The sequence below is a fragment of the Falco naumanni genome, chromosome 7, assembly GCF_017639655.2.
Source record: "Falco naumanni isolate bFalNau1 chromosome 7, bFalNau1.pat, whole genome shotgun sequence".
Classification (NCBI taxonomy): Eukaryota; Metazoa; Chordata; class Aves; order Falconiformes; family Falconidae; genus Falco; species Falco naumanni.
In genome coordinates, this window is record NC_054060.1 from 60,215,704 (window position 1) to 60,239,238 (window position 23,535).

A 23,535-nucleotide genomic window follows, 5' to 3' on the forward strand; every position below is an offset into this window, starting at 1 on the left:
GAAAATAAGGTATGTTGCCAACACGTATTTTACAAAATTATATGAAGAGACAGTGCAGTACTTCCAAGTACCCTTAAATCACTGTCAGTTGCTTCAACATCAACAGTTATATTGGCAGCATTTTAAGAAAAAGTGCATCAGAAAACTGGCTTCACTGAAAATGAAGATACTGTCTATAGACTTACATTAGCCATAGAGTTTGGATCAAGGCTGCTGCATAACAAACATTTCGTACTGAAAAAACCCAAGTTTTGATCAGGAGATTTGATTTAGGATTATCAGTAGAATAAATAAATAAATTTGCAGTTAGGAATAACAGGTCCTGGGCTAACTTCTACATTTTCTATTCTATTGCTCATTCTTTCTTGCTGAGAGTGGACATAAAAAAATATTTGGGGCTGTGACACAGATGTGAGTACACTGCAGCATTGTGCCATTATCCTTTAACAGGACATAGCAACTTGTGTTGCTGCCTGGTACTTTTCCCAAAGACAGGGCCCCCTCCTGTGCTGTGCTCAGGGTCCCTCCAGAATCCAGACACTCCTTTCAGCTGCTGCTGCAGAGCTGAAGTCCCCCTTTTCTGGGAGTTACTGGCATCATCTTTCTTGCCTTTGGCAGATTTATTTGCTGTTCTTGTCCTTCCCTTGATATATCGCTGGCCACAAATTTCTTGCTCCCTGGTGTACCAGCTGAGTGAAATGAGTATGTGACCTAAAAACATTCACATCTCTTAGCTGATCTCTAGATAATGGCATGTCTTTGACTTAGGGCCATATGAGGGTATAATCAAAAAGGCCTCCATTTGGGATTATCTGGTGCTGTGATGCACAAGAGACATGCAAAACTTATCCTGTACTAGACGATGTTTTGGGCACCTATCTTTATTCCCTAACTGCTGCTTAGGCCTCTTGGGTTTTACATAGAAAATAAATGACTCAGGAGAAGGTTCTTTTAGGAGTAGTGAGAGTTTCTGTGAGACATGACCAATAACAGGCGTTGCTCTTGGTGCATAAATGTATTTTCAGAAACAAAATGTTCATTCCTAGTAGTATGATGAACTTCGAAAATGAGACTTGGATGATCATTAAGAAGTTTGCACATTACTCAGCTGAGTCACAACAATATCACAGGTGCTGACTGTTCTGCTTTTAACTCTAGGAGCTTTTCGCTGCCTGTTTTATTACCAATGGCCCAAAGAACATCACAATCTTATTTATTTAAACTAAATAAAAAGAACTACCTTGTCCTTTGCTTATATTTCCTCCTCCTCAATTTTCCTCCCTGTTTATGCCCCATTTCTGTATCGTCTGTTCTTCCTTCCTGTTTCTGTCTCATTTTCAGGGTTCTTGGTATCCTTTAACTCCTGTTTCTCCCTTCTGCTGCTTATAGTATTCATTCCATTGTTTCAATATCGTTTCCTCAGGAATCTGTTCCCAGTCAACCTCAAAATTTCATACGGATTAGGAATGCTGAATGAGATGAGTGCTAGAAACATGCAAATACAGGCTTACACTGCAGAGATTTTCTGACAAAAGCCAGTACTGATTAGAACAGTGGAAAATATTTCCTTCTTTAACCAATGTATCTGCATGGGCATAGCCCAATGCCAATAAAAGTGGTGAGTTTCCTGTCAGTATTACTTTCATACGTTGGAAAGGAGGGTTTGGCGGCCCTGCAGCGCGGTGGGTTTGGGGCAGCGCAGGCGGCCTCCCTGGGAGGGCTGGCGCAGGCCACGGGCCAGGTCAGGCCATGGCGGCCTGGCATGGGACTTGGGCCGTTTGAAATATTGCCTTGAAAATAACTAAGAATCCAGTTAGTGTGCATGGTAACTTAGGAGGCAGCTAAGCAAAATTATTTTCTGACATCTAGAATGTGAAGGCATACATAAAATTTTTCCATACAAAGAAGGGATATGCTAATTTACTTATTTACTTGATTCCCAGCAGTGCTTTGAATCTCACACCACTTTTGAGATACAGTGCTGGCCCCCCATATTTTCTTAGCATGAACTCTGTCTTCACCTGAATGAATGCAGGAGGCTTAAAACTTTATCTGGCTTTGTGCCTGTTAAAATTACATCTCCGGTAGAAAGCATGGCCACATCAGTATGAGAAGAGATCAGCAGCCATTTTGTATGCCTGGCATTGTTGCCATCAGAGCAGATGGCATCTCTGGAGGTTTACAATGAATCCATACTGCTGTTAGGTTCATACCAGATGATTCTTTAAATGACGGATGAATCAGACAAGTCTTCCCTATCCCCTTCTTTCTCTCCACTAGCCCTCTCTACTCTTGAACACCTGCAAAGTCACAATGATGCTGGGCTTTCCTATGCTGCTGTGTGACCTTCATATGCGTGGCTGTTTTGGATCTCTTCTCCACAGCAATGTTCTTCCAGCCCATGGATTTTGCTTCTGTGGTTCTAGGTGTCCAGTGATCCTTCAGAAGGCTGGAGAAATGTTACCGGTGGTGTTGGAAGCTTGCCTGCTGTCTAAGAATATACCTCTCAGGAACAGGGTTTAGGAAGCATTTGGCTTAATTTTCCTGTATCTACCTTTGCGCCACAGTCAATCTGCTGATGTTAAGAATGTCCTTTTTTAGATCTGGTAAGTTTCAAATAGCAGTGGAGGCCTTGTATTTTTTTTTTAAATAGAAAGTAGATCTTCACCTTGAGCAACAGGTAAGACAAGGCATAGGGTAAAGAATGAATGTTGTTTGTGGTATCATGGAAAGTTTTAAGTACTCTGCATAGATACATTTAGGAATGATTCTTAATATTCAATTAGCATAACCTGCTCTTTGTCTAGAAGCAGAAATAAAGTCAACAGTCCCATGGGGGCAATGAACTTTTTATTGCAGAATCAGGTTCATTGTCTTCAGTCATAGTTGTTTTTAATGGATTGAAAAGTAACTCTTTACGTGTTCCTCTGTATCATGCTTTTTAAGCCCATCCTACTTTTATGGTTCTGGCTCTTTTATCTAGAAGGCTTTTGGAAACTGAGAACTTCTTAAAATTGTTGTCTGCCATTTCTGCTCTAGTCAAAATACAGTATGGAAAAAGAGCATGGAAATGTAAGCAAAATCTGTCGATTTAGTAGCAGACCAAAAAGTCTGCAAAAGAGTACCTTATTGTCAACTTTTAGGGACAAAGCTAGAACTGAGTTAATTTGTAGTGTTCTCCTAGTCTTGTAAGTACTGTGTTTTGTTGTCTTTACTGTTTCAAGTACTCTCAGCTCTCCAGTGAAATCTCCCTGAAAAGCTGAGATACGTCTGACTGGCTCTGATTGAAATAACTCTATATTTTTATGTACTAATCCTTCTCATTTTCCAGCATCAGAATGCATCCTAGGGACTCTAAACCCAGGAAAAGTCATGAGCCAGTGACCAGCCTGTGCTACCACTTCCCCTTCTGTGTCCATATGAATCGTGACAAATCAGATGGCCATTAGGGAAAATACATTGAATAATAATTTCTAATTCTGTGTGTAGTAGTTGGATACAAAGCCTAGAGGTGGTACTTGTGAAAGATTTATGTAATTAAACAGTCTTCAAAATGCATAACTAGACAGTATGTAGTAGAAGACGAGGATGTTTCTTTACACAGATGCCCACTAAGAAAAGTATTTAATCCTTATCTTCTCCATTTGGCAGGAACATTAACATATTCTTCTTTAGCAGAAAGCTGCTATTTTCTATTTCTAAAGTGTGAATGAATGTACCCTGAACTGTATATTAAGTACTGCCATCCTTCTGATGTGTTTGGTCAGTTGTATGTTTCTGGGAGGTCACTGTCTGCCACAGAATCTTGACAATATCACACAAAGAATATTTTCCATTGTGGCATCTTTGTTCTTTGGGGACCCCTAACATCTGTAGTGTTAATGGTTTTATCGTTGCCTCTGGGTCTAACTCCAATTAAATTGACCGTGGCAGTTTGTTGCAGCCTCATCCTCTTGAGTACCTGGATTTCTTTGACTTACCTTTGCCTGTGAAGAAAGTGCACTTTTATCCTTTTGAAAATAAAGTCCATGGGCAGGAATGTGTTCCTCCTGAGACTAATATGTAAGTCCTTTTGTGGTTAGACAAAGGGTTTTCTTAATGCATTCTGTGATAGAAGTGCCCTTAGAGCCAGCCCATCCTTGTGCACAGACCCCTGTGTGAGCTCCGTCTTTTCGTAAATTGGGAACAAACTTTACAACACTCCTTGCTTGCAACAAAATTGGACATTCATTTTTAAGCACACAGCCTCATAACCAATTCTTTAAAGAAGAGAACTCCCTTTGTGCAATAAAGGGAAGGTGGAGAGAAAAAAAAAAAAAAAGGTCTGGGGTAGTGATTTAATAAGCATTGTTGTCTGGTGCTTCCACGCCGAGGCTTGTGGAATACAGTAGACTTTCCACTGTCACTCTTAATTACCATGACTGATTATTTTAGTATGTTTGCTTTTAATAGTTTGGTGCATCTCTTATATTCTGATTTTGATCTTAGTTCAAGTCATTAGAAGGGCTTTGTACTTTTAATGCAATGACCAGAAGTGCCTTAAGTATAAGCCAGCATACATGTTAAACAAAAAATCTAGACTAATAAACTGAGCAGTGTTAACACTGCACAGTATAAAGTTACAAGCCAAAACGTATTGAAATAATTTGAGTACCTGTGCCATGTAGGCACGGTAAATCTGGAAATATTTTTCCATAAAAAGCAAACCCAAAATCTGGTCTAGGATGAGGGCCATAAAACTTTTCATAATGGTGTTAACTGGATGCAGTTGCATCCCCTGTGTTTTATGGCATAATTTTGGCAATGTTAACGCTAGCTTCTTTAAATGCACATATACATATACCCTGTCTAAAGGAATCTCACATTAAAAATATACTAAAAACATCTAAGATACTGCTGCGTTTGGTGTAAAAAAATTGGCAATTTTTAATACAATAAAAATTTCATGTTTTCACATCTTTTTTTTTTTTAGCCATAAATTTGCTATCTCTTAGACTAAAGCTTAAAATTACAGAACTGGGCTTTAGTCTGTTTCCATTCTAAATGTGGTCTAATAAAAGCTGGATTTGTAAAGCGATAGCTGCAGCTAAGATGGAAACGTCTTCCTTTCCCACTCCATTCAATTAATGAAAGCTGAACTTCAAAGTCTAAACAGGATCATTTGAAGTGCTAAAATTATTGAACACCAGAACTGTTTACCTTCCTATCTGACCAAGAAAAAGAGACAGCTTGAAATGTAAAAGTAAAATTAAACCGCTGAAATAAAGTTAGGAAACTTTACAAGTTCTTGTTGCAAGTAGTGGTGCTAGCTTGGTTGAGAGGCATTTGTGCATAATTTTAAGTGACTCACTTGACAGTCACACATTTTTTTCATGACTGTGGCAGTAAAAACTTTTCTGGGAGGTCTTAGTTGTGTGCTGCTCAGAAAATTGAGTTCCTATGAGAGTGTGTCTAAGCAACACCCCTGACAAGCTAAGAAAGCATGCATGGATGTCACCAGGGACTGAAGCCTTTCTACAGTGTCATAAGCACTTATGTTGTTATCACCAGTTTTTATCAGTTGTTATCAGAAGTTTTTAGGTTGGTCAGCTGCTTGTTATTTTGCCCACAGGCCTTAATATTTCTCCTGAGCTCTACTTTGTCCTTTTTCACCATAAGCACTGGCTGTGCCACCAACTCAGGGGGACCATGTAGTGAGGGTCAGTGGGTACCTAACTTTGACTGACACATTTGATGGCAGTAAGCATCAGCCTTGGGTCTTCTGCCGCAAACTGTGAAATAGGAAGTTAATGGATATCTGTTTCTAAAGGTCGGTCTTTGGCTGGAGATGGGGTGAGCTTCTGAAGTTCAGTGGCAAAGTGCAGGAGAGGACTATAGGAGCTGGAGAGGCCCAAGGAGAGACTGACTCCTGGGCAGTGCCAAGAGGCAGTAGTGGCTACAGGTAGTGAGCAATGAGCTGTGCTGAGCAGTTGTCGCAAGTAGGGAGGAACATATTTGCAAATAGCATCAAGCGAAACAGGAAAAAGGAATGGAGTCAGGCACAAACTGCTTGGGATGCCAGAGACTGCCCATTTCTGTGTCTATTTTAAGTATTTAATTTTTCTGACACACACTTGGGATAGACAGAACACACACAGTCCTATTAAATGTAATGAATTGCATGTGAGACTTGTTCATCTGACCACCTCTGTAGGCCTTGCTGCCACGCTCCAGGGTTTCTTGTACTGGCAGCATACCACCACAGCTGCTCTCCCACTCTGTTACCCACATGCCAGACACAACCAGGCTGCCTAACCCAAGATACTTTGACCAGCTGTACTGGGTGTAGGGAGCCCTACATCCCTGTGCAGCAGCTGGAGGATCTGTAATTTTTGTGTGCCTTTATATTTAACAAAACAAAGGTGGGAGGCACGCTTCCAGGTACAGTATCTTCTTCAGCCCAATATCCATGCATGCCTTTGGCCTCTGAGCTGGTCCATCCCCAGCCTTTTTGGGTGACTCAGCAAATGAATTCTCATTTGTTATGATTTAAAATATTTGAATGTTCTGGTCATTAATGAGGAAGTCTCAGGAAATTCAGTTAAATCCCATTGAATTTGTTTTTAATTCTTCAGTTAGTTAATTCCTTAATTCTACAGAACAATTGAATTAAGTATATTTTAATTCTATAAGACACCAAAGCAGACACACTGAGTTACAGCATTTTTTTCCCTCCAGTATTTACCATGGTCTGTCTTTTTCATTCTTATCTATCCAGAGCAAATAGAATTAGACTCCAAAAACAACACTTTGTACATGCCAAATTTCAAATGAAGGCATTTTTGCCCTAGCTTTGTTCAGGTATGTGTGATTAGAACTTTCTTCCCACCCCCTAAGAAAAATCTGTAACCTGTCATGAAACAAAATGGAAAGCTGAATGTTTACAAATTTTCTGTGTGGGGTAGGGAAAAGCTTTATCATTATTCGCAAACTTGACTATAGAAGTTGCTACAAATCATCCAAGAACGATCCAGAAACATTTGTTTCTGTACTAAGCAGCACCGAGTAAGAATAACTTTATGCTGTGTCATGTAGGGGCTTGAGTTTTTTAGAAACATCTAGCTTGCTAGCACAGTACAAAACTATGACAAAACTATTACAGTTGCAATACTGAACCAGCTGGTCAAAAGGCAGGGACTGGATTATACTGGTGCTCCTTTTTTTCTGTTCTGTTCCCCTCTTTTCTTTTTAGCTTCAACGTAGCTGCCTGTGGGTTTTCAACTTTCAAGAAGTTTTGATGGAAAATACAAAAGTTTAATTTCTCATTGGCAAAGCACAGGTTGAATAGATTTTACAGCATTTTCATTACAAATGGGATAGTGATTAGATCAGGCCCTTAACTAGTATAAATCAGCATAGCTCCACTGAAGTTTATACCTGTTGAAACTCTTTTCCACCTTAAGAATGATGAGAAACAAATAATCTAGAGAAAGAAAAATGTAAGTTCAAACAGAAAATGCAGAAAGGTTAAGTGTCTAGGAAGGGATGTAAAATGGTTTCATGGGCATCTTATAAAATGAAGAAAAAAACCTGAAAAAGATCCTTTATTGGTTATTTGTCATCCTATGAATTTATTTCTTTTGCTGAATACTCCTTGATTTGGATTTAGAATTGCACATTAAGCCTCATCCTTTGTTTTGATATAATTTATGTTGTAATCTGTTCTTTCAAAGCATAGTTTCATGCGCCGTCAGGGTCTCACAACAGATTTTCTGTATTGTAAGATGTTTTTCCCCTATTATTTTTTAGAACTTATTTTGTCTAAAGCTTTTATTTAAACGTAGATTCTGGCAAATACCCTAAACGATGCGAAACACAACTACTGTAATGCTGCTTGTGTCCCTGGGTACACATACGTCACCGATTGCATTCTGTTCCAACTAACTAAGCCATCCTGATTACACAGAAATGACTTTGTGCTGGTCAGTCTGCGGAGGAGCAGCAGCCCTTCCATCCGGGCTAAGCTGTGTTTGGGTTTCCCCTCTGTTATGAGACTCGAGGGGATAAAGGACGTGGATTTTTATCGGTGATGAGGGGCTGATGGCCCGCTGGTATTGCAGATGCTCCTTCCCCAAGTGTGGGAGCGCCGGCAGCCTCCTGCTCCGGCTGGGTCGGCACAGCTGCGGGGTCTGCAGCCGATGGAGGCGACGAGGCCGGGCCGGGGCCGGGCAGCATGTACATCGCTGCGCCTCGGCAAAACGTCAAAGGCGAGAAGGGAAAGCTCAGCACCGAGCCCTTCCGCGGTCTCGTCCGCAACGCCAGCGCCGCCACAGTGGGGTGCATTGGCGTGGGTTTCGGTTCCCAGGTAGGGGTGAGTCTCTGGGTGATAAAAGTGGCTCTGCCCTCGCTCACCGGCACCAGGCTATTGAAATACATAGGCTGCAGTCTACAAGTGCTGCTACAAGCCCGCCGCGTGCCCCTCCGCGCCGGGATGCGCAGTCCGAGGGGCGTCCCGTCCCGTCCCGCCCCGTCCCGTCCCGTCCCGCGGGCGGGCGGAGTGGCGGTGCGCGCCGGCAGGTGGCGCTGTGGGCCCAGGCACGGCGCTCCCTCCGCCGGCGGCCGCGCGCTGCCCAGCCCTGCCCGGCCGGCCCTGCCGCTTCCCGGCCCGCCGCTGTTTGCGGTTTCTACAGATGTGCGCTCTTGCGTGGTTTCAACGACATTTTATTGCCGTCATTTGAAAGATAGTGGGATTATTGTGATTTGTGATGCCTGGCAAAGAAAGCGAATCCGGCGGGGCAGGCCGCGGCCCGTGCTCCCTCAGCGGGGCTCCCCGCGGGCAGTGGGTCCCCAGCCGCAGGCCCGGCCTTGCCATGCTCAGTGCCTGGTGCTGGCAGCTCTGCCTCTTTTTTCCTCAGATAACTTGGCGCATCGTGGCTCTGTGGGAGCCTGCATGTGTATATATATAATTTTTTTCCCCCAGGCCCCCAAACCAGCCCCCCAGCATTCCCTGTGCCACCCCCACGCCTGCTCAGGCCTGCAGCCCACCTCATCTGTGCGGCGAGGGGCACGTGCCGGGCTGCTGGAGACTGCTGCTTGGCAGTTTCTAAGCACCAGCGTGAAGCAGCAGATATAGAAACACAGGCATGTTTTGTCAGAGGGCAGAAGTAACTTGGTTGCTAGTAGTTGCTTTTTTATACTGGTGCAAGGCTGCAATGTCTCTGAGCACCCTTTTGAAGGCATACAGACATCGAGTACTGCAGGCAGATGTTATACGTGTCTGTCTCCGTAAAATACATGACGCATATACAAGAGAGAGCCTTTCTTCATTTTTTTGTGCTTACCATATCACCTTGTCTCTCAAGGACAACACATTGCTAAAATGCAGGCAGAGATTTATTGGAGGGACTAGAAAGACTTTACTCCTCCTGTGCCTGCCTTTCCCCCGCAGCTCACATGTCCTACTGCTTTGCCAGTCTGGCATCTCTTACGCTCCACTGCGAGCTGGGAGAAAGCAAGAAACAGAGCTGAGGAACATCTTGCCTCCCCTTGGTCCCATAGCTTGATGTAGGGAACATAGCCTTTGTGGTATGGCCTGATATGGGAGAGAGAAGATGCAGCCACCTTCATTACTTGCCCCAGAGTGCAGGGAGGCACGTCATCTCACCACATCCACTGGGCTGTTCTGCCTGTCTTCTTTCCCCCTTTCTGGAATGTCCTGATAAACAGCCTACAACAAAACCCACAGAATAACAGTTTTCATCCTTATAATGTTCTGAGATGCAGTGGGTTCCATGAATAGAGATGGCAATAGTCTCCTTTTCATACTGAGGATGCGTAAGGGTCTCATATAAATAATAATAATAATTAAAACAAAGTATTTAGAATGCCTGAGTGAGTGCTGTCATGCCTGCAGTATGCACTGGAGTGTCCTGTCAGAGGCTAGCTTTGGTTCAGAAGCACTGCCACTTCAGCTGGAAGCCAGGAGTTGGTTCTTGGGCCCTGCTTCTTGGCACAGTGTTGGACCAAAATAACTGCTACCATGAATTTTGGAGGAAGTGTGACTCTGCTTGGTCTGGGCTATTACCATTGCGCTTCTTTGCATAACACAGCTGTGCACCAACTGCTCAAACTCATTTCTTTCTTGTTTAGAATTCCAGTTTCATGTGTCACTTCAGAGAAGGGGATTTGGGCTCTTGAGTTGCTCAGGAGCCTTTGAAAGTTTTACGTGTAGCTTGCTTTCAGCTATCTGAATGGACTAGTAATTGACAGAAAGAATTCCATAAATAAATTGGTGAGAACGAGATACTGAGTGTATATACGGAGTTGTTATCTGACTAGAAATTAAAATTCTCACCATGCTGTGAAATTCATAGTTAGTAACTAATAATATAACCAATATTAGACCTAACTTAATCTGCTCTTCATCTTGTAATAGATGGACATTTCTCTTCAGAGTTAATTTTCAGCATGCTTATAAACATCACAGTCAGTTTATTCCATTTACTCTCTTGCTTTGTGGTGGATAAGATTTCAGTAAAATTATCTGTACCCAGTATGTGCTTACAGTATCATCTAATCATGTAAATTCATGGGCACTATTTTTAATCAGACAATATAATTGGTACTAATCTTGAAATAAATGGTGCTCCTGAGAAGCAGGAGCTCCTGTCTTCTCAGGAACCCCATCTGTGTGGCTCATATGCAATCAGCAATATTTATATTAAATGCTATATATTCTGCCTCACCTACTGTTAGATTTCTTCTGAGTCTCATCCTGTGAACCAAAACAGGGATCACAAGACCCAAGTTCTGACAAGTAGTTTCTTCCCTCAGTCCACTCATGTATATAATGCAGCTTTGTTCAGCACTTAATTCAGCCAGCAGTGCTCATGCTACACCCAGTCTGCCCAGTGCAAGGTCTTCAGCTCAATTTTCATTGTAATCTATATGCAGCTTTTTACATATTCCCCTCATATCTTCTAAAACTTACTGTTTTCTCCATTTCATCACAGTCATATAGATGTCGCATTGTTCTGTTCCAAAATATCACCTTAGATTATCCCCAGAAACACCAGTCTGCTCCTCATTTACTAGAAGGCCACTTGCTAATTGTTTATTTCTTTGCACGCTTGTAAAGTAAAAGGCAACATTTTACAAAATGAGAGTACAAAACACTCCTGGCTTAAAAAAAAAATACCGAGCATACATTTTCCGGATTGCCATTTTACTAACAAATATGCTTTTCTTGTTCTTTCTCTTTTCTTATCTGGTAAGGGGTTTGTAAGCAAGCTGGATGAATTCATTCACTGGTTAAATGAAGCCATGGAAACAACAGAGAATTGGACTCCTCCTAAAGCAGAGACAGACAGCCTTAAACTGTACCTGGAGACGCACTTGGTAGGACAAGATTATACTATGATTACTATCTGTAATTGAAGTGTTCTGCTGTGCTTTTTACTTGATTATTATTTTTTAATTACTGGTGTGAATCTATATTTTAAAGTAAGATTTGCAGCATTGCAGTTTATTTTAATGAAAATACCAACAAATTATTTTCTGTATTTGAAATATGTACTGATAGCTTTGTAAAAATTAAATTAAAAGCAAGAATTACATTGCAGTTCAGAAATTATCTCCAAAACTGAAAGAAAATGGCGATAGCAAAAGGAGAAAAGATAATGTTTCTTCTGATCATTCTAGGATTTTTACTAGACTGTAACATTAGCAAAACTGCCACTAGCAAGGAACTCTTCCTCTCTCCCACACTTTTAACATAGTACAGAGTAATTTAAATAAATATTTGAAATAATTATTTCCATCATTTTACTTGATGTGCATTTCTGTTGTATTATTAATACAACTGTCACTAAGCTTGTTCTTGTGCAAAAAGCTAAATCATTGGGTGGAAGTAGCAAACACTTGGATGAATAATCTTCTGAATATATTGCAAGCTGGAATTACACATTGAGAAATATTTGGTAAACCTCACGAGACATTCACTGAGTTCTTCCAGTTTCTGGAAGAATTCTGTTTCTGGTTATGTGGAGGTGAAACAAAGACCTGAATTAAACCAAATATTAGGTTCTCAAAAGCAAAATTTTATGCTGCAGGTAGAAAACAGACATCAATATATGCTGTTCAATGGATAGGTGTCTTAATAGGTAAACTATACAGTAAAAAAACAAAAAAAAAAAAAGAAGAAAAAAAAAGAATGGAAAATTAAGCTAAGTTATTCCTTCTCTGCCAAAATCTTAGGTTCTTGCCAGTATGAATTGGAAGAAAACCTAGTGATAGCACTATTCTGAGCCAATGACTTAGACGCCCCAGCTAGATAAAACAGTACATTAGCTGAACCCACATCAGAGCATCAACCTGCAAAGCTCAGGCTCATTTCCAGTCTCTGATAATCTGATGGTGGAAAATTATTTGACAGTCCCAGGAAGTCACATGATGCATTACAGGAAAAAATGTCATTCTGCCCCTCCCGTAATACTGGAGTGACTGTTATTAATTAAATATACATTAACCACATATAAAATTAGAACCAAACTGAAAACTGTCTTTAGAATTTCAGCTATAAGAAAATTCTTTTGTGTCTTTTGTTCTTAAACATTTCTGTTGTAGTAGCACCTATAGGCAGCCACTAGACCAAGTGCCTGTTGTGCTAGTCTATCAAATGTAGTATGAAGACACTACATATTCACCTTACATTGCAGATTTTGGATTTTATGGCAGAGTTTGTTTTTTTGCCTTTTCTGCACACACTTGGTCCCATGATTCCCACTATGTTTACAGGTGCTCTGAAGACGTAGAGATCAGGCCTCAGGAAAGGCATTGGTAATTTCAATTTGTTTTCTTCTTACTCTGCAACATGAAACTTTTGGAGAGATGAATTTTTGCAAGTAGAACTGCAATTTTCACTCTTGACTGGATAGAAAGAAACATATTCCAGGAACAGGGCAATCACCAGTCTGAGTCTCTGTCACAGTCAGTTTCTTTTTCTCCCTCTTCCATGGGGAGTAGCACAGTAGCTCTTTTGCAGACTTCCAAATTTGCCTTGTCCTTCTGTGGGAGGTGAGGCCAAACCCATCTATCAAACTGGAATGTGGAGTAGTAGCCCAGAGGCAACTCCTTCATTGCTAGAGGTAGTCAGAATAAATGAGTATGTGGGCACCTGTACAACTTCACTTTCCTCTGCAAGTACTTAGGCTCCCAGCTGTACTCTGTATATCTGCGTATCTTTGGGGCAAGAAGATCTTCATATGTTTCAGGATTACTATGTTATGAAACAAGAAGATTGGTTTGTTGTTTTTTTTCCTTTACTACTGTGATGTAAAATGTCTAAAGAATAGTTCAGTTTCAATTTGATGATATTATAATTATTTTTGTGGCATATATAGCTAGTGAAAATATCATTGTACAACCTAAAAAAAGTAACTGTGACTTTTTAGATTTCAGAAAACTTGCTATTGTGATTGTTTCTACGCAGTGAATTGAACTATTAAAATACAGAGCATTTTTATAGTGGGGAAGATAGTAATTTATATTAATTAGATTGTCAGCTTTTCAGTGTCATTTGTCTGTCAGAAATCCTAATCTGTGTTTAAACAGAAGTATATGAACTACAATTCACATTAAGCTCAATGTTAAGATGTCCCTTGGTTCAGCATTATGAGACAATGGTGATTAAGGTCTCTGTGAGGGTACTTATACTGCTCATTTTCTTCTTTTGCCAGTCGGTGACATGCTGTTACTCGCCTAAGATTTGTTGAAGGGGGCTTTAGTACTTTACAGGTTTAGGTTCCAGACTTAGGGGTTCAGACACTAGTAGCAAACTAACCTGGAAAACAAAGAAAATGTATTGGTTCTTTTCTATATACTGCATCTGCACTGGCAAACCTTATAGCTATGATTCCTCACTGGTGCACATTTTCTGGTTGTAGAAGGAGTGAAAACTCCGTAGATTAGTATTTTTATTAGTAGAGGCAAGGCCTTAGCCTTTGGCACAAATTATCAATTTCACCACCTGTGATATTGTTTTCTTGGAAATATGTTTGTTGCAATAACAAAATTAGTGCCATAAAGTGAGAATATTTTGCATTCATGAATTAAATGTCTGCTGTCAAAATCTAAGGAAAGAAAATATGGGAGCATGAAAACAGAAAAATGTACTTGTCCCCTTTCTCCTTATTGGCTGGGAAAAGTCTTACACAGGACACAAGGACAAAGTTGTGAACATCCTCAAAATTTTTCAGTATGTAAAATTATTGACTCTTATTTTAGGGTCTCAGTGTAAATTGTTGATACAAGATTGAATTTTAAAGTCTTTCCTCACTAACTCGCTTTTTTACATCTTTGACATTTCCAGAAATGGTGTGGCACAAACACTTAAAGAGAGTGTATTTATATTAAGAAAACCCCCAAAACCCCACAAAAACACACCACAAGAAACCGACAACCTCAATTTATTAGAATCTTTGTATAAGGTAATGCTCACATGAGGAATCAAATCTCTTGAACAGGATGGCAATGCAAGTCTCTATTATAAGCATCCTTGCATGACATCAGCTTAAATTGGTAGAACTCCCCAAACTATTGTTCTAGTTAATTCTTATACTTGGTCTGACATGACTGTCCATGCAGGATGTTAATCAGCACTTTGAAGCATACAAATAGTGTATGTCTATTGCTCTTGGCCTAGCAAGAGCTACCTGGAGTCATCACTGTGACTGTCTGAAGGTCCCACCTGGACAGCTCCTGAAATAATTAGTGAAGCACTTCATTGTGAAAGGTGGAAGACAGCCTCTCCTCAAGTTGGTCTGTTGTTCCCAATTAGTCCATTATGTCGTCTGTGCAGAGACTAGCTGTGGAGTTCCTGGGCCATCCAGGGAATTGTCAACTAAGTGCACTGTGTGTGCACACAGGCACAGCCCTGATACCCAAATACACCACAATTATAATTACTAACTGTAGGACAAATTGAAATTTCATTCTGAAATTACAGTTACAACTTAAACTCCATAGATTTTGCCATGATGAGTGATCATATGGTTTGGTAAAGAGTAAATTTCTTCTACAAATTGAAATGTAGTCTACATCTGGAATGTGCACCAAACAGACAATCTTCAGCTTGGAGGCAGTTTTCTTGCAAATTTTAAAATTCAGTTCCCTGATTTTCTGAAAAAAGACATTGCTATATACTTCATTTTAGATAACACCAAAGCACAAAGCAATCAATAAAAATACTCTGAGAGACCCCTGGAATAGTGACCGAAATTATTCTTTCCATTTTATGGGTCTTCACAACTGAGCAACATTGGTGAAAGTGATTTGGGCGTTGTGTGCTTCCCTTTCATATAGGAGAGCTGACATGGAGCTGCCACCACTTGGACTTCTGGCACCACTGCAGGCAGCCACCCAAGCCGACAGATGTTGAAAACACTCTCATATGTTTTTCATAAAATGGGCATTTTTCAGCAGAAATCTGCTTTGCCACAAAGGCCTCAGTCAGCCCCTACTAGAGAAAAAAGGGGGGCAGGTTTTGAATTTTGTGAATGGTTAGGCTCAAATCACTTCCTAATGAAAAGATAGCTTCATTATCCTTACAAAAAGGAACTTCTGAAAATGGTTTCTAATTCACTTTATCTTTTGTAGCTCTTCTTTTCTGTTTTGCTGATTCTTGCCCATTGGCACCCAGATCAAAATCAGCTACTAGCAGACTCTAAGCATAGTCTTGGTGGTATGCAGATGAGTTCTCATCAAAAACAGTATCCTGAAGGTAGCTTGTGAGCTAAAAGCATCTGTCTAGATGGTACTGCTGTGCTCCTGAAACCAAACAGACTTTCTTACCAGCTTAACAAATAAGAATTCTCCATGTTACTTGTGACCATTTTAGTCTGCTAAAATAGACATTTTACTACTCTTTCTCCCTGACCTGAAAAGATACATTGTTTTAGCACAGTAAAGAAGTAAGCTAGCAAATGGGGAAATGTGAAGAGCCATTAAGGAAAAGGTTTAGATGAAAGGCACTGGATATATTTGCTGAGGCCTGGGACTTTTAATTCTGTAGTCTCAGCTTTTCCCTTTGTTGTCAATACAGTAATCTGCTTTCTTGTTGCTGCACAACTCCTGGTTGTGCACCATAGTGTGGTGTCCTCTTAGGTCTTTTGGCCAAATCCATTTTTGTGTTTAGTGTCATACTTAGAGCTGGGTAATACAAGCCTTTTAAATTGAAACCTACAAATTAAAAATAACTTATTTGATGGAACTTTTTAAATCCTTGCATTTATTAGTGGATGTTGACAAACTGTTTTTCAGTGGAGATAAAATTAATTAAGGAAAGGTCGTCTTAGAAATTTGGAATTAGTAGTCAGGTATTTTTGTCCTAGCAATCTTGCTCTTCAGAATATCTTAAGGTTAAAATGCTGAAATCTTGAGTACAAGGAACAAGAGGGGAAGTAGGATGATAGATTTAGCATTTTTATTTCAAAACCAGCTGAAGAATTGCTAGAGGTTCCTAAGATGATGTACTTTCTTTCGAAGTGCCTGTTGCCTTTTGAGTAAGACCATGGCTGTGACCTGCTTACATTTAAGTTTGCAGTCTGGATGAGAGCAAATTGTATAATCACATAATCATAGAATGGTTTGAGTTGGAAGGGACCTTTAAAGGTCATCTAGTCCAACCATCCTGCAGTGAGCAGGGACATCTTTAACTAGAGCCCGGTCCAACCTGACCTTGAATTTTTCTAGGGATGGGGCATCTACCATCTCTCTGGACAACCTGTTCCAGTGTTTCACCACCCTCATTGTAAGAAATGTCTTCCTTATGTCTAGTCTGAAACTTTTAGTTTAAAATATTACCTCTTGTCCTGTTGCAACAGGCCTTGCTAAAAACTTTGTCCCCAGCTTTCTTATAAGCCCCCTTTAAGTACTGAAAGGCCACAATAAAGTCTTTCCGGAGCCCTCTCTTGTCCAGGCTGAACAACCCCAAGTCCCTCAGTCTTTCCTCATAAGAGGGGTGCTTCATTCTTCTGATCATTTTTTGTAGCTCTCCTCTGGACCTGCTCCAGCATGTCCATGCCTCTTCGGTGCTTAGGGCCCCAGAGCTGGATGCAGCACTCTAGGTGGGGGCTCAGCAGAGCTGAACAGGGGCAGAATCACCTCTCTCAACCTGCTGATCACGCTTCTTTTGATGCGGAACAGGATACGGTTGGCTTTCTGGGCTGTGAGCGCACATTGCTGGCTCATGTCCAGCTTTTAATCTACTAGTACCCCCAGGTCCTTCTCTGCAGGGCTTCTCTCAATGTTTCACTTTGCTGTCATTGTAAATGTGGACATAAGTTATCCTTAGAAAAGATGGCAGCTGGTGGTTTCCTGTTTCTCCAGATAGCACAAAGGAATTGTTGGTCACTCACAGAAAGAATGGAGGAAGATGGCCTCCTTGAAAATAATTGTTCACACCAGGGTTATTTATTTGTTGGCTTTTTTAGGCAAAAATATCTGTTCTATTTAGTTGAAACTAGAATAGCAAATACTGTTCTGTAGAAAGTACAAGTGGCTTGGATTGGATGGAGTCATTGCAGTACAAAGTGTGGTTTGGCTATGCTAAATGATCATTTCCATCAATGAGAATTTTTTTGGTTTTATTTCTAAAAAATTGTGAGATCCCTTTCTGTATTTTTAACCTCATTTTATTTGCAACTTTTATGCCACATTAAAGGGCTTTTTAGCTCAGAATTGTTCCATTATATTAACCTTCTCAGTCACCATATTTACTTTACATGCTACAGTCTTAAAAATATCATAGAGCAATTATCACTAGTATTTCAAAGCAAATTATACATGTTGATTCACACTAGCATTTACTTCTCTTCTGTATATGAATTTTAGATGTCAACTCCATTCCAAAACTAAATTCTTCTTACGATATGGGAGTTTTGATAGTTTTATCTACAGAGAAATGAAATAAGAATTTTCCTATGTCCAGTATAAATGTTTCTGGCCACATCATTGCTCAGCACTTTCTTAGCTGTAAATAGAAAATGCTTTCATACAGAAAATAGACTGTATTTCCCCATTTAAGAAATTGTATTGGTGAAGTAATGATGCTTCTGTGATATCTCATGATAACTGATTGTCTGTTTGTAACAAGTCTGCTATGTCTGAAAAAAAAATCATTCTCATCTCCTTGGAAAATCTCATTTTCTGAAAAATGTCAGTTTAGAGGAGTATTAAATACCTGTTCTTGTTGAAAATAAGGTTAAATACACATGCCTTGGGCTAATCTACTGGCTGTCTTTGTGGTAGTGGTGGTAACAGTAATTTTATTAAATGTATTAAAGCCTCTGAAATGGCAAAGTTATGTACTGTGCTTTTGCTGTTTGGGCATTTCCAATGTCCTTGTCAGCCAATTTAGATTTTTTTCTTCAAAATACACAATAGTGTCTGCAGGATGATGGTGCTGAAGAGTCTGAGCGCCATGGGTGGACTAATCTCTTGCTTTTCTAAGGACTTTGGTTTGAATCTGTTTAGCCTATTGTTACTTTGAATTTCTGAATCCTATGCTGTTATCTTGAAAGGTATTTTGGGTATGCATGGGTTCCTGAATGTATGCCCTTTTATATAGAGAGCAGTCTGCAGAACACACTAATCAGAGATACAGACTAAACCCAGCAGATTGCAAATGACACAGGCAAATAAAAGGACTTAATAGAAAGTAAGACATCAATCTTAAACAAAGAGAATGCATGTACATTGCCAGTTGTGACTATTATTCAGTTTTTTAAATATGTAAATTCAATAACTTCTATGTATTTTTTTCTGTTTCTTGAGTTTGAGATCATCAAGAGGAAATGTTGCTGTCATTTAATGCATTTGGCTGTACCTGGAGCCAGACAGTGTACAGTTGCTGACAGTGGGAAAAATAGAGGCTTCTAAACTGTTTGGACTGTTCTTTAGAATTTCAGCGACTTTTTTTGTGACTAAATAAGAGAAAAAATCAGGTATATAAGAGAAATCCAGGTATATAGTCTGCTAATCACAGTATTGTTGTCCTGACCAATAGAGAGATGCTGTGCTTGATCTAAAAATGTTTCCCATAAGGTCACGCAATGAGGAAGAGCTGACACATATCTTTTCTTTGTAAGAAGGAGTGGGCCATGTTTATGCTCCCAGCATCACAGAAGTAGGAGATCTGTTACTACTATGTTTGTTTTCAGTGAAGGAAGGACTTGTCCATTTACTGGCCCATGCTGTTACTACCAGCTGTTACCACACAGTCCCACTCAGGAGGTTTATTTTGTGCAAGCTTGTACCAAAAGAAGTGATGGCTTAATAATTTTCCTAGAGACTGAATGGCTTGAATGCTATTAAGAGTACAACTTTTTTCTAAACTTGTCTTCCAAATTTGTAGATACCTAACCTTGCATAGGTACTTTTTACAGCCATGAAGAAAAAAAGGCTATTGCATTTACTTTTTTTTTTATTGGTTCACACCATCCCAGTACTCCTTTTCTTCTCTTTGTTACCACACTGAATTTACATAGTTGTGCATAGGAGGGGAATAGGATCCCATCATAAAAGGTAGCACTGTTGGGCCTGCCTGTAACATATTAGTTAACTAGCTTCACAGGAGGCTGTCCCAGCATCTCTAGTTTTTAGAGCTGCAGCTCTCTCTGGACAGAGGAGGCATTAAACCAGAGGCAAAGAATATTAGAACATCACCCTAAAGTAGCTCTGCTGCTTCTACTGAAGGAGAAGGGAAAATTGTAATGTCCAAAATCTAAACTCCATCATTTGTGAGGATTTTGAAGTCTTTTGATCTAAGTGTATGGAAATCTAGTGTATGAACAAGTTTAATGTATGTCTCAAGAACAATGATACTGCTCTGTTGGGTTTTGTTTGTTTGTTTGTTTGTTTTAAAAAAAAATACATCATCTTTGAGATTTGAAAAAAACAGAATTTTATTTTCACCAATATCCAGGATGCTTTTAAGCTAATATTTATTGCTTTGGAGGAGGGAACGATGAGATCCTTAAAGCATAGTGTTCTTTTACATGCAAGAATATAGAGGGTGGTATATTCCTCTGGGTATGTATGAAATATCTGATGTAGTTTTCTTAGAAAACAAGGCCAAACGCTGTCATGAAGCACATTAAAACCCAGATTGTTCAGACTTTGGGAAAGGTTTAAATTCATTTGCACTTGTGGATGAAGCTGAACAAGGCAGGGTAATGACTTGGCAGTGTTACAGTGTTCATCCCCTCTCAAGTCTCACCACTCATAACAGTAAAACTCTTGGGTGCTGAGGTATCCCAAAACACAGATACTGTAAGTCTGAGTGGTGAAAGTTAGGGATTCCGCTGGGTCCACTGTGTGCCTGGCTTGCAGAAGAAATTGTTTGCATGCAGGGGATTCAGTGTCTGTAATGATATAATAGAATCAAAATGCCATTATAAAATGTTCTGTACTAACTTGATCAGGAAATTTCAGTAAAAAAGTATTTCATGTAGTTCTGACTTAGAAGCTGTATAGCAATTGCCAAATAATCTCTCTTTGAATGACAACTTGGTTACTCTCTTTACACTAATTTATCATTGTAAGATTTTGCAAAACTTTAAAAATTTGATTTTAAAGTTATGATTATTTTATTAATGAATTGCATAATGCTTTGTGTAGAAACTCGGTTAACTGTGATTTTTATGTCTAAATATATATGCTGTTGCCTGAAATTTTAGTATGCTGGCATGATCAATATAGATGTAGTCTGTAATTTGTTTTTGAAAGTGAAATGAAATCTATTCTTAAAAAATTCTGAGGCTAAAAAGAATATAATGCTAGGATCTCAGAGGACAAACAAGCACACTTTCAACAACATTTAAACTATATTTGCTTTTACTTATCTGCCAAGAGTTAGTTCACTCCCATGGGTTCTGTGGTATGTCTCTCAGAGGCATAATATTCACACTTTAAGTACTAGAAGTGATAGCATTGCTGACTGTGTTTTGGTGTTTGCAATGCCAAAGATTTCAGCAGAATTATTGAAAAATCAGGACATGAATGGAGGTCTTCACTGGTAAATGTTTTGCATTGCACCTCCTATGGTATTTGTTTTTTTTTGTTTCCTAATTCTACAGATGAATTGGATTAATAATTTGGAATCTCAGTTTGTTAGGTATATTTTGCTAAGAAGGCATTTTAGTTCACCTTTAAATTGCACTAAACCTTATATCTGTACATATATAAAAAGCAAATTACATCGCATTCATATTCCCCTGAAATTTTAACAGAACTAAAATCTTTCAAGGATTTTTCTAAAACTAGATACTGTTATTTAGTGTCAGTGAGTGCTTTTTGGTCTGTAAGTTAGTAAATTTATTTTTAAATTTTATATCTATATCTATCTATATCTATATCCACCCCTCCCCCCCAGTAACTCCATATTTGCCAAGGCTGCTGTACCCCATTAATTTATCTTTGGATTGGAAAGTTCTTTTCTCTTGGTTGGCTTTTTTTTTGCATGTGGTAGGACAATACTACTTAGGCATATTTTGGTGAAATATCTTTCCGGCATGTTGGGTCTCTCCAGATGGAAGAAGTATACCTAGAAATGTGTAAGATCAGCTAGACAAATGTCATCTTGAAAGAAAAAGGAGTCAGAAGACTGTGACTTCTGGGGATTATTTTCTGAGTATGTCAGGAAGACGTGATCAAGGACAGTTACATATGGTGGACTGGATGTGCAGTTCTCCGTGCTTATGACAATTTAACAATTGTTTCACTGTATAGCCATTTTGCCCCTGTGCTTTCTTGCCCATGTTCTTCCATTCCTCATCCCTTGATAATGAACAGAGATTCAATTTAGGAAGCCTCACGTAAACATTTTTATGAATGTACAATGCTTAGACAAAAGCAGAGAGAAATTTCTGTAGTGAAACACAAAAAAGAAATCAGAGTTGGCAGCAGGAGAATTTACATGAGTTTGTGTTGTGGTTTAACCCTTGCTGGTGATGAAGTACCACGCAGCTGCTCGTGCACTCCCCCCACCCTGGTGTGATGGGAAGGCGAATTAGAAAAAGGTAAAAGCTATAGGTTGAGATAAGATTTTAATAATTAAATAGAGTAAAACACAACAACAGCAACAACAACATAACAGTAGATAATGAAAAGGGAGATAAAAAAAAAAAAGAGGCAGAGGAACAAAACCCAAGAAAAACAAGTGATGCACAATGCAATTGCTTACTACCTGCTGACTGATGCCCATCCAGTTCCCAAGCAGCAACTGACCTCTCCCAGCCAGCTCCTGCCAGTTTGTATATTGAGCATGACGTTCCATGGTACGGAATATCCCTTTGGCTAGTTCGGGTCACCTGCCCTGGCCATGCTCCCTCTTGCCTTTTTGTGCACCTGCTCACTGGCAGAGCATGGGAAACTGAAAAGTCCTTGACTTAGGGTAAGCACCACTTGGCAACAACTAAAACATCAGTGTGTGATCAACATCATTCTCATACTAAATCCAAACCACTGCACTGTACCAGCTACTAGGAAGAAAATTAACTCTATCCCAGCTGAAACCAGGACAGTTTGAAATTGGAAGCATCTGCAAAAATAGCCTGTATGCCTTCTAAACTAAATCTGCAAAAAGGGCTTCCTGGAGAGTTGGGCTAGCTATACTTTTTTTCTCAAAGTCTAAAATTAGGCATTGAAAACTTGGCTAAATTCTGAAGAGATGAAAAACACCATGAGAAATGAGAAACAGAAACTGGGAAACCTAAAGTATTTACTGTGAAGAAGATTGTGCTATTCATGGTTAGGAGGTAACAAAGGGAAAAGACATTGATTGCCTAGTACTGGAATGGCAGAAGCTGTGATGGAGAAGAAAGGGGTGAGGTGGTTTTACAAAAGTGTGAATTACTGTAGGACTTCTGGGGTAGAGCCTTCCCCACTGTATTTAGATTTTTTGGCCTGTCACAAATTCGATGGTATGCGAAAGACCTAGGCTGCTCTCTGTCCTTGTATTGTAGTTCTTACTCTTACAATTTTATCTATTTAAAGGTCTCAAGGGATCAGGGCTTTCACTATTTCCCTTAGGAGATTATTACACAATCTAATAGATCTGACTTTTTCTTAATTTAATTCCATTAGTCCCATCTACTATACCCTCTGATACTGTACTATGCTAATAAGTCTTCTTTCTGCTTGGTGTTCAGATTCATGGAATATAAGTAGCTGATAATGGCCCTTAATCATCATTTAGTCAGTCTTGTTTATTGCTTATAAACTTCTACCATTTCTACCTTTAAACATATTCCGTTTGCTCTTCACTAAACTCCCACCAGTCTGTGTCTTCACAAATATGCTGGGTCCTCCCAGGCAAAATGTATATTCAGATCAAGTGAAAGGTGGAGAATGCATATCGGTGATTGGAAGGTAAAATCATTCCTGGGCTTGCTATAATTATCTTGTTACTAAGCATTTTGAACTCAGAATGTTCAGTTAATACTATGTTTAAATGAATGATAAACTTACAAAAAGAAATTGTCTGAGCAGTCAAACCAC

At 39.6% G+C, this 23,535-nt stretch overlaps 1 protein-coding gene across 2 annotated transcripts in view; it reads left to right on the forward strand.

Moving 5' to 3' along the window:
* AKAP6 (A-kinase anchoring protein 6) overlaps positions 1-23,535 on the forward strand; it is a 287,788-nt gene that overhangs the window by 109,330 nt on the left and 154,923 nt on the right. For both annotated transcript variants that reach the window (XM_040602103.1, XM_040602104.1), the window contains exon 5: positions 11,254-11,376. In XM_040602103.1, the coding sequence (XP_040458037.1) occupies positions 11,254-11,376 (123 nt within the window). The remainder of the gene's footprint in view (positions 1-11,253; positions 11,377-23,535) is intronic.